The 12,225-nt window shown below is 41.9% G+C and overlaps 1 protein-coding gene across 1 annotated transcript in view; it reads left to right on the forward strand.

Moving 5' to 3' along the window:
• cpamd8 (C3 and PZP like alpha-2-macroglobulin domain containing 8) overlaps positions 1-12,225 on the forward strand; it is a 47,284-nt gene that overhangs the window by 28,395 nt on the left and 6,664 nt on the right. Inside the window, exons 29-37 of the mRNA XM_085265612.1 lie at positions 119-275; positions 557-631; positions 2,141-2,306; positions 2,999-3,085; positions 3,239-3,375; positions 3,524-3,679; positions 4,681-4,743; positions 8,703-8,971; positions 9,043-9,130. Of these exons, the coding sequence (XP_085121738.1) occupies positions 119-275; positions 557-631; positions 2,141-2,306; positions 2,999-3,085; positions 3,239-3,375; positions 3,524-3,679; positions 4,681-4,743; positions 8,703-8,971; positions 9,043-9,130 (1,198 nt within the window). The remainder of the gene's footprint in view (positions 1-118; positions 276-556; positions 632-2,140; positions 2,307-2,998; positions 3,086-3,238; positions 3,376-3,523; positions 3,680-4,680; positions 4,744-8,702; positions 8,972-9,042; positions 9,131-12,225) is intronic.

Raw genomic sequence — 12,225 nt, forward strand, 5'->3', positions numbered from 1 at the left:
GGAAAAACGTCTCAGTCCACTGAAATAGTGATTCCATATGTTGTCAGAGATCTTTGATATCTTTTCCTTTCCCTTACTCGTCTTTTTTTCTCTCACCTCCATCTGTCCTTCCTCTAAGGTTGACAGCATTTGTGCTGAAGTCCTTTGCCGAGTCTCAAGGCTTCATCTACATCGACCCCGATGAGCTTCATGCAGCCAAGTCTTGGCTCATCAAGCATCAGGGAGATGACGGCTCCTTCCCCGCTATGGGACGCATCCTCAACAAAGACCTGCAGGTAGGGCTGTGTCTACATAGATGTGAGGTGACAGATGTTTAATTTTCTGTGCTTGCAAAGCAGGAACGGGTGTAAGAAGTAGATTGGATAGACAAGATGGATAATGGCATTGATTGAGAGGGCAATAATCACATAAATTTACAGCATGAACCTGGTGTCAGACTTTTTAGCTAAAGGATTTCTGGACCGATGAATACATTTAAAGTTTAACTATATTTATACTGCAGAGAAATGAGAGCCGAGATGTTATTAAGTGAAAACATGTCTGGTTTTGACCACAGGGAGGAATCCATGGGAAGATTTCACTTACAGCTTATGTGGTAGCAGCTCTGTTGGAGACAGGGATGACCACAGAGGTAAGCAGGCCAGCAGCACTGAATGACACTGCAGACTATTTATTCCTCTCGCTTCACAGTTGCTCCTCAGGGGCAAACGAAATAGTGTTGAATTAGGCAGGCCTAAACAAACCCACTAAAACATGCTAAAGTTTCTCATTTTGACTAATACGTCACGTAAAATCAACGCAGTGGTGTAAAATTTGATTCATGGTTTCATCCAGTCTCAAAGTGAGGTGCTTTACTTAATAAAACATACCTGCTCTATACTCCTAAAGTCCTTCCTCGCAGCCTGGGTCGTGTGTGGACGTATCGCTGCATTCCTCATAGTTGTGAAGATGGATGTGTTGGCAGTCCGCCTACTCAAATTTGTTATGCCCCAGTGCTGCTAATGTACCATCTTATCACGTTTAGGACTACTTCAAAAGTTTCAGGCTGATGTGCAGAGACATTTGATTCCCATGAAAGACACCTCTGTTGCATGGCTCTCTTTCTGCCATCTGTTTTTTCCCTTTGTCCCTCCGCTTTGCTCTATTTTTTTCCCACCTTGCTTTTTCTTTATTCTCCTACTAGTAGCCGCCCTCGATAAATAAACATTAGTGTTCACTAAAAGAAATGGAAAAGTTAGGAAAAGAGTCTTCTATGATCGTCCTCAGCGTGTGCTGGAAATTCCTTAAACATGAAAGCCTCCAAACCTCAGATTGTTTTTGTCTTTGCTCAACAATCGTCCAGATAGTTGACTCTTTATTTAGCATTTCCTCCGCCTGGCTCCTCTCCACCCATCTGTCTTTCCCCCCTTCCTCTTCTATCTCTCCCAGAAGGTTTCTTCTGAGAATCTGTGCTTTTACAACTGATAAAAACCAAAAAGGTATCCTTCACTTCAAAGCAGTACACCCCACTCCCCCCCCCCTCGCCCCCCTTCAATTTCACTTAATTAAAAGATGACTGCTGCAATTACAGTGAGTGGCTCTGGAGGCCTATCATCGCATGGATGAGAGGGAAGGTCACGTCTGCATGAGATGAAAGTCACTCTCAACTTTTTAATGGCTAAAATGAGTGTTTATTCAATAACTACTGTCGTGTTTTTGGACAGTGCAGCCTCTAAAAAATATTAGGTTGGTGATGATTTTGTGTGTGTGTGTGTTTGCATTGGGGACACGGGATTAAAAGTGTAGCAGTAGTTTCAATAAGTAAAAGCTATATCTGATGATCCTGGGATATAGAATTGCACAAACAGACCAAATCACTATAACCCACTCTGTTATTTGCAATGTAAACTATAGAGATTTTGTCGCAATGTTAACAGCGCATTAAATGTGAAATGCAAAATTCTGCTTCACCCATGAACAGCGGACATCAGCTATTAGATATGAAATGTGTTTGTATCAAGGCATACACATATTTCTGCCAATATGACACTGAGTAGAACATTTTTACAGATTCTAGAAAAATGTCTCTATGCCACATTTTGTAAACTTTTGATCACACGTTCATCTGTGTTTGCCCTGTGGTCTTTCTTGTCTGGTCCAGGAAGAGAAAGTGGCAGTGGCTAAAGCCAAGGACTTTCTGGAAGGGAACACATACACTGCTGATGATCCTTACACTACCGCTCTGTCTGCATATGCCTTGGCGCTGCTACGCAGTCCTTATGCCCCGCTGGCCTTGCGCCGCCTCAACCACATGGCTATCACCCAAGGTACCACTATGAGCAATACTGTTAGTAGTAGTAGTATTTTAAATCAGAACTTAACCAGGAAAATTGAATCAAGTATTTTTTGTAACCACGACAATATTGCACGTTAAAATGTAGAGATTTAGATCTTCTTTGGTCAAATCTTTGTAGCAAAACAAAAGTATTACTGGTTTATATTTACAGCTTCCTGCTCACAATTTGAACAAGCAGTCAGGCCCAAACTATAGGAGAGCAGCTACTTTAAAACCAGCTGCTGCAGTATTCAGCAGCAGTTCGCTCCACCCCTCCCTTTCCCCTTGTCTTTCTTATCTTATTGTTGATTTCCTTTGGCCATTTCCTTGTCTTCCTCTTGCCTGAAACGTTCTGCAAGTTTGGCAGATTTAACAACGTTGCAGGCGTCAGGGGGAGTGGGGCTCTTCCTTGATAGCAATAATTTTATTCCCCAGGTACAGTAAAGGCATAGGGTGGGGTAGCAAAAGGATAATCAGGATAACGATCCATGAAATATCTAGCATAGTTAGTGAGCCCACAGTGAGCTAATGTGTTGAACTTTGCTTGTTTCACTTTGTCTTTGGGCTGGCACCGTCCCCATTCTGGTGTGGATGTTTTCTTTTAGTTTTTATCAAAGGAGATTGATGGAAGGAGCGGTGAGTCGTTACCCCTGCCTGTCTGTTTCACCTGGTTTGTCTTTATAGATGGACTAACCCACTGGAGTTTAACTGGGAGCACAATGACAGATGAAGACACTTTCATGGGCTTCAGTGATGGCCTCGCTCAGTCAGGTATATTGTACATCTGCAGAATAGCTCCTGCCTGTGTAATATAATGCAAAGGAGGTGACAGCACAGTACTATACACTAGCTTTGAATTAGCCTCTGTCAATAAAAACACACTGAGAAAATATACTGCCCTTCAAAATCAGTTTTTATTTGTAGTGGTATCAGCAGAAGTGGAGATGACCGCGTACGGTCTTTTGACCTACACGCTGCTGGGGGATGTGGCATCTGCCCTACCCGTCGTCAAATGGCTCTCCCAGCAAAGGAATGCCTTGGGTGGCTTCTCCTCCACACAGGTACCTCTGTTTTTCTTTTCTATATTTTGTTGTAGATTAAATTAACTATAAGTAATAAATGACAGCAAACTGTCTTTCAGTGTTATGGACAGTTACTACTAAAGTATAAATTGTTAACTTGATGCTTCTTGAAAACCCCTTGTGCCAGGACACATGTGTGGCTCTGCATGCTTTGTCGGAGTATGCCATCCTGTCTTATGTCGGAGGGGTAAACCTCACTATCTCACTGGCCTCCACCAACCTTGACTTCCAGGAGACCTTTGAACTCAATAGGGACAACAAGAAGCTCCTCCAGAGTGCCAAGGTAACCTGAATACATGGTCTAGTTTAATGTCAAGGCTGTTCAGCGTTTTTGCACACAGGTCATGAAGGAAAAGGAAGAAGTTGTCCTTACGCACATGTACCACACAGCAGGATATACACACATCTAGTTTAGGCTAGCGTGGTCACACACACAACACCCACTCGGTCGCTGTGAATCCTTCTGACAATAAACAAGCTATCCTCATGTGGGAGCAACAAAGGACGAACTCTGCAATATCTAATGTCTTGAAAAGTCTGGAACTGCAGTGCGGTGTGTGAAGATGACCTAATTTGACAGCGCTTTATCAAAAATGAAATCCCTTAATCATTACCAGTACTTGAGGTGGTAAATCCTCCTTAAGAGAACCCAGTGCACTTTAATGCAGTTTAGGAGCTGTGATTGATGAGCAGTTATGTACCAGAGCCACACACCGGTATTAAACATTAATCCCCGTTTCCGTGTTCAACTGTGCAGTAGCCAGGACCTTTTGATACTGCCAAACCACACCAGGCTTAACTGGGCCGGATTTCCCAAAAGCACCTTGTTGGTCTGTTGATTTAATAACTGGATTTATACAAACCTGACAGCTTGGGCATGAACTACCTTGGCCAGAGCACTGTGGTGTCAGGTCAGCACTACTCTGTGTGTGTGTGTGTGTGTGTGTGTGTGTGTGTGTGTGTGTGTGCGTGTGTGCACGTGTGTGTGTGTGCGTGTGTGTGTGTGTGAGAGAGAGAGAGAGAGAGAGAGAGAGAAAGCGCTCCATCAGCCAGCTGGAGTGGTTCAGGTGAGAGTTCAGTAGGTTCTCTCTGCCAGGCATATTCCTCCACTGTGATTAGTAGTGTCATCTTAATTGGGGCAATTAAGGCCTGCTGGTTAGTAGCCAGGGAACCACAAGTGGCAGTGTAGCAGCCTACAGCATTCATTCACTTGATAAATGACTCATTCACCTCTCTCTGCCCCCCTGACTCTCTTTGTTTCTCCTCTCTCTCCCATTTTTTCAGATCCCCAGTATCCCCACAGGCCTTTTCGTCAGCGCTAAAGGAGAAGGCTGCTGTCTCATGCAGGTACTGTGCTACTACAGACACAGGCTCACACAAACACACATTTGCATTCTTGAAAATTGCCCAAAATTGAACTTTAATGCAATGCTTATTTCAGTGACTCACAGCAACACTCTGCCAGTAGGGGAGAGGCTCCATAACGCCTCAAATTCCAACATGAAATTTGAAATGATCTGGCATAATTTGGCCAGTTGTTTTGGGGTGTGTTGATCCCTGTTGTCTCTCCCTGTCTTGTCACAGACAAACAAAAGCCCCTTTTATAAACAGAAAGAGTTATTTTTCTTTGTAGACGATGACCGTGCCTCTCTTCTTATCACTCATACTCAAACATGTGTCTGCTTTAAAACTAAACAAGTTGTAAATGAAAAAGCATGTGCGATCAAAGATGTTTACAGTCCCATTTTCCGAATCCTGTATTTGAAATCTGACTTGATTTGAACGAGGCACTAGAGGATGTGGTGGTCGGCTTCCAGCTCTCTCCCCTCTGCACGGTTCCCACACACAAACATGTTTTTTTTCTTCACACCTCTCTCCCTCTCTGCTTTCCCCATATCCACACCTCTCCGTGAGTCAACACACCTCTCTGTCAGCCCCTGGGGCCAGCAGCACCTGGGCTCTAATGAAATACTTGAGCGGTCCTGCCTGTGTATGTGTTTGTAGGCATGCAATGAGTATATGCAGTTGCCTCAGGAATATCATTTAGCAGCTCTGCTAGGGTCTCGGGTAACACTGAATGATTTATCAGAAATGTGGACAGTTCTGTTGAGAATAATCTTCTGTGAAATGAAAACGAGCATCAAAGCAGTGAATTGTCCCCAGGCTAAAACACAGGCTGCTGAATGCATTTCTGTTGTCCACAGAATATGATTTGCAGTTTATACTTTAAAGACCTTTTCTGCTTTCACTTTTTGATGTTAGAGGTTATAAAAGAAGGCGTCAAATTTTTAAACATTTTGTTACTTTATTTTTATTTTACTGACCGTGTTGGTATTTTTTTTTTTTAAAGTAAAGCTTCCATCCAAAAAATGAAATAATTTGGTTGAAAACAAAAGGCTTCACCTCTGTAAGATCAAAGTTAATGAAGAGGAAATAATCAGATTTCACTTTTTTAGAATAAACTTGAAATACGACAAGGACTACTAATCAAGATTTAATATCCGGATCACAAAGGAGCATTTGAAGTCTACAAGACCAACAGGTCACAGTCATACTACTGGCTTTATAAGACAGAACTGTTCTTAGGCATCAATGTTTTTCAGTTAGCATAAGGCACCTCGAGGAATAATAATATTACTATTTGCATTTATCATTAAACCTGTGGTATGGAAAAAGTGGTTGTTAGATTCAACTTGAGGGGAGCGTGAATGTCGATAACAGCTTTAATGGTTGTCCATTAAGCAACATAATGATACAGGGGAACGTTGGGGAAATACTAAAGTCAGCAGGCTTCATGAAATATGTGAGCTTTTACCATAATTTGGAAAATAGTTGCAAAATGATGGAAAAATGCAGTCATGGTAAAAATAAAGTACACTCATTTTCACTTCTAAGAGCTTACGCAACAGGACATAACGACATTCTGTTCCTTGGAAGGTCTTAAAATTGCGTAAACACAACCTCAGATGAACAACAAAACATGATGTATTACATCCGTCATTATTTAATCAAAAGCCAAAATGAAGAAGCAGTATGTGAAAAATGAAGTACACCTTTACTCCTTCCACGGGAATTAAGAAGGTGCTGCTAATCAGATGCAGTTGATTACTTGATCATCAGCAAGTGTGACCATGTTTGTAGAAGCAGAAGTTTGGGCAGTTTGGAGGTCTGGAGCATTCAGGTGTGTTCACACAATGCCAGGAAGAAAAGTCATCAACAGTGATCTTGGAGAAGTAATTGTAGCTCCCCATCAATCTGGAAAGGGTTAGAAAACCATTTCCAAACAATCTTAAGTCCATCATTCTCCAGTGAGACATATAATTCACAAGTAGAAAAAAATTTAAACAATCTTCCCAGGAGTGAACATCCCAGCAAATTTGCTCCAAGATCTGACTATTCATTTCTCAGGGAAACAGTCCAAAAGTTGAGAGGTACATCTCAGACTCAATAGACCTCTGCTAGCATGTAAATGTTAAAGTTCGTGGCAGTACAGTTAGAAAAGGACTACCGTATTTTTCGGACCATAAGGCACACTGGATTATAAGGCGCATTAAGCGAAACAAAACAGTCAGATAAGTCAAACTTTACTCAACTCATTCTTCTTGCTTCCTCCACTTCTGTACCATTGATTCATTAATGTTGAATTCTTTGCCAGCTGCTCTATTCTCATGTTACTGCAGTATATTAATGACTAACCTCGTACTGTTGATGGATTATCTCAGTTGTTTTCCTGACTGAAGTTTGGTCTGTTTACAGCATCCTGCCATGCGATTGCATTTGTCCCTAACCATCGGGAACCCTCACGTTAACTTTTATCGAGTGGTAAAAAGTTAGCGTTCATCCTCCAGCTTCACTGTGTTTGTGTTATGCTAACATAGCTGTGTCGCTAGCGATCACGTAGCACATCATTATATACCAGCTAGCCCAACTTCAGTAACCCTACAAAAGTGCTGTTTAGTTTTCTGTCTTGATTTATGTTGGAAGTGATAGCAGAGCTGTACCTTTTAATTTTTTCGGAAATCTCTCAGTCAGAACATGCTATATCGTGTTTAGGTGGAAACTAGCGAGCTAACTTATGCTAACTCTAACTCCATTAAATTGAATAAATTCTGTTTTCATGGATGCCTGGATGTTAAACTTAATTGTTACACCTGGTAAAGCAGCAACGCTGATCATTTTATTAAAGATGAAAGAATTTAGACAGTTTTTAACTCTCAGTGATGCCGCAGTGTTCGTGCGACTTTGGGACCTGAACCCAGATTACTCCGCGAGGCTCCTGACTACGGTAGCCCTAATGCTCCGACAATCCATCAACCGGTGCAGCTTCGTAGCTTACCAAAGTCGTGCTAAAACATTTTTGACAGTTTTTTTTGAGCACCATGTACAACATAAAGTTGGTTCGAGGTCAGTAAGCAGAACCAGAAGTCATACATAAGGGGCACTGGATTATAAGGCACACTGTCGATTTTTTGAAAAATTAAAGGATTTTAAGTGCACCTTATAGTCCAAAAAATACGATAAACAAGTGTGGCCTATTTGGAAGGGTTGCCAGGAGAAAGTCTTTTCTCTCTAAAAAAGCATGGCAGTACAGCTTACATGTATGTTTGCAAAATTCACCCAACGTCTGGAACAATGTCCTTCGGATGAAATGATACCAAAATGGAGATGTTTGACCCTCATGTACAGCACCATGTGTGAAGAAACCCACGTACAGGATAAACTCATACTGTAGATCATTGGTTAAATGATCGCCAAACAATATTTGTTTATGCAGACCTGCCTGACTGTGGGGGGCTAGTCCAACCGGAATAGTATGGTGGGGGGAGTTTTGTTCTTCCGGTACTACCATTGTGTTTTGTCGTGTGCTGGAGTACGCATTAAAGTTTTACAGCGGACCAACATCCAGAGTGATCATTGGCTCGTCACATCACACGAGAGTGCTACACATACCAAGTGTTACGCACGGTGGTGGCGAGGTGATGACTTTGGCTTGTTTTGCAATCACTGAATCAACCATGAACTTTTTTGTATACTAAAGTATTCTAGCGTCACATGTGAGGAAGGGGTGTTCACACTCGACTTCTTGGTCTTGGCTTTGCTTTTATTAAAAAAAAAAGAATCACCTGTGTTGTTGGTCATCTGAGTTTGTATGTGCTTTTATTATGTCCTGATAAGTAAAACCTTAGGATTGACAGAGGTTGTGCTTTCTTTCTACTATAACTGTAGCTCAGTGGTACAGACCCTGAAGCCACATTGCTAGCGTGCCGGATTTTCACAAGTATCTCCTTCTCTCTGTGTGTCTGTAGATCGACGTGTCTTATAATGTACCTGACCCAGTTTCCAAGCCAGCCTTTCATCTCAAGGTGGATCTGAAAGAGCCTTTTCAGGAACGAAACCTGCAGCCCCTCTCCTCCTCCTCCTCCTCCTCTGCCCGTCATTCTACTTCACGATCCCGGAGCCGCGCTGACAACCGCTCTGAGCTTAACTGGAAGCGACGGGCACCCATTGACGATGATGACCCAGCAGCCCACCAGGACAAATTGGATTATCACATCTCATTAGAAGTTTGTGCAAGGTAAATGATTACCACACACTTACACACAGAGCTGGGGAAAAACATGTATTCATCGCCAATCCTTTGTCTAGGTGGCTTCATTCAGGCTCGTCTAACATGGCTGTCATAGAAGTACCTATGATTTCTGGTTTCCGAGCAGATGTCGAAAGTCTAGAGCGGGTATGTAATCGCACATGACCACACTTTAAAAGAGGCATTTAGCATTTAGCCATAGTGACTGACATATTGCTGGACAGGCAGGTAATCAGGTAGTTGACTAAACTGAAAAGAAGGTAGAAAGAGACAGATTCATCTTGAGGCCATTTAACAATAATGAGTATGTCATGGAATTGATCAAACCCCTTTGCAAACACCACGCTCACACGCTTCACAACCTTCACAACCAAACAGGATGCAACATTTAATTCACTCACATAAACAAACACACACATTTGAGATATTGTTGGGTTTTAGCGTAAATAGCACAGTGAAGCATTCTGTCCCGTGTTGTTTGACAGCACAGCGCCGGAAAACATCCTTCAGATAGAGGCAGGTCATTTAACTACTGCATGTTATGCAATATGTGCTGCTGAAATGTTATATTCATGTGTCTGCATTAGGGCTGCCACAAACGATTATTTTGATAGTCGACTAGTCACCGATTATTTTTGCGATTAGTCGACTAATCAGATCATCATCCATTAGACGTAAAACTACAGCTTATTGCACCAGCAGCATCTGCTTTTATATAACTATCATTAGCTTACAGCTTTAAGTGTTTAAGGTCTGTGCTAACTAAAAATAAAGACAAGATGATGGTTTATTGAATTTTAATGAAATTTGCAGATTGTTTCGGTGAAGATTAATAAACTCCTTGCTATCTAAAATATAACAGGACACTGGAGTATATTCTGGAGCATCTCACACTTCTGATAATCAGCTGTCTGCTTGACGTTTATTCAGCTGTGTAAAAACTATAACTTTAATCTCATCCAAACCGATTTACTCAGGAACAAATAAAATACTAAAAAAAAAAAGCCAAACAATAACATTTTAAGTTATCTAAGTGACTCATATATATTTAACCTGAGTAGCGAAAGACGGCGGTGGGTTTGAAAACGATTTGCGGGGAGTCCGGTGTTCTCACGGCGCTAGTGAGCCTAGCCCCCGGCTCGCTAACGAGCTAGTGGGTAACAGACGTCTCCGAAAACGTCGGAGCGCTTTTGAAAATATGTGGTGTCCTGATAAACTGAGCAGATATTTGAGGTTTACACAGCTACATTCTCGCCTGAAAATACGTTAAACGTTTATTTTGTGACCCAGAAAGAATAATAAGAGTAACATTAAAACTAACTAGCTGCCGCCATTGTTGGAAACTGCGCTGGGCCGCGCTATGAATTCTGGGACACAGCTGCTTCTTCTTCTTCTTCGGGGTTTAACGGTAGCTGACATCCTTGTACATGCAATGCTGCCATCTTCTGTTTCAGTCCGTTATTACACTCTTAAATCCTGCTACTTATTCCTGCGTCTTTTGTGATCTTACAAAGCTTCAAACGACGCGTCGACTATTAAATCAGTCAATAGTCGACGTAATCGTGACTAGTCGACAAATCGTGGCAGCCCTAGTCTGCATGTGTGTGTATGTGTCTTGCTGATGGGGATCATTTTTAACTTGGAGGTTAAAAGTCGTCAGGCCTCTCTGGGCTTACGAGACCGTAGACATACACTTCACTAGGCCATGTGGGGTACATAGAAAACTTGTAAAGTGTAGAGTTGACAGACAGCATTATGCTGGATGGATGAAATGAGTAATGGAGAGTAAGGTAAATTTAAGGGCTGTATCAAGGTCAGCCCTCCAGCCACCAATCTGAAACTTGTCCCTCATTACTAGACAGTTATAGGGCTAAAGTCTGCAGGCTTCCACCTCCAAAAGAGCCACCTCTCTGGCTACCTGGAGAGATGTAAAACACGCATACTCATACACACATAGTACTGTGAGTATATCAGTCATGACTGACCCGAGTTGTAGTGGCTAACAAGCTCAGTTTACACCCCTGGAGTTTTACTGCTGCCTGCCCGACTGCCACTTGCATTCCTCAGTTTATGGTGGCAAGCTTGGCTTCTGCAGTGATGTCTAGTTGCATTCATTGATGCTGCAGTACTGAATGATTAGTCCAGTGACTGACTGGGAGCTGCCACAGCCATGGCCTCTTATCACCCAATATAATGAGCTTTCTTTAACAACCCAGGGCACTTTGGGGGTATAACATTTGAGCAATGGGAGTTCATGAGCAATTTTTGGTTATTATATAGACAAACAATGCTCTCGTAAACAGTGTGTAAGTGTGTGTGTCGTGGTGGCGCCAGCTCAGGCTGAGCACCTCATAAACCCCTGCTGTCCAAAGGCTGCCACCTCTGACAGAATGAAAATCCCCTGGTGGGGGGAATTAACTGCTGGCTCTCTATGCACACACTCTGATTCTTAGTAAACAGCATCCTCGTCGGTCATTCATACCGTCCTAATTATTAGACCGTAACAAAAGCCAGGCCTGCCTATTTCAAATTCTTCCTTCCATATTTAGTGGTGAGTCGAATACAATTCTATTGCAGAGACAAATTTTTGTGACTATTAAGTTACATACAGGCGAACGTGACACGTGGCAACAGTAACGTTGCATTCGCAAGGGGATGATGAATACAAAAATCCCAAGAATACTGATGTTAAATGTTTTTAAAAAACATATAGACATGAAAATTGCTCCTTGTGTGGTGATGTTAATGCAAAGTTTCATTCATATTGCCCCAGGGTACATACAGGAATATATACATACAAACCCTATGATCATTATAGTAAGATGTTCATGTAAACATGATTATTTGTGCATAATTTAACTACTTAGAAAAAGCCTTTCTCAGTCTTTTTCATTTTCCACTGTGGACATGACTTCATGATAGAGTGGGTATGGTTTGCATTTCTGTTGTTGCTCACACATGCCACACAATAATAGAAATTCTTTATATTCACTACAGTCATAATCTGTACAAGCAGAAAAGGGAGCATTTTAGTTAAATAATAATATCCTAGATGCACTGTAGTGTAGTGGTCACGGGGTTAACATAAGAACTGTGGGTTTTCTTTCATGTTTGACATATTATATTTACTGGTCTGTGTACGGTAAACCTCGGTTGGCATGAGGTGGAGCTGTCCAGACTGCTGTGGTGCTGATTACTGCTAATGTCCATTGTTAATGACTTCTCTGCATGTTCATATATAA

Source organism: Mchenga conophoros, linkage group LG23 (assembly GCF_057382185.1).
Source record: "Mchenga conophoros isolate Kocher_MC1m ecotype Shallow Benthic linkage group LG23, M_conophoros_male_GT1.1, whole genome shotgun sequence".
Lineage (NCBI taxonomy): Eukaryota > Metazoa > Chordata > Actinopteri > Cichliformes > Cichlidae > Mchenga > Mchenga conophoros.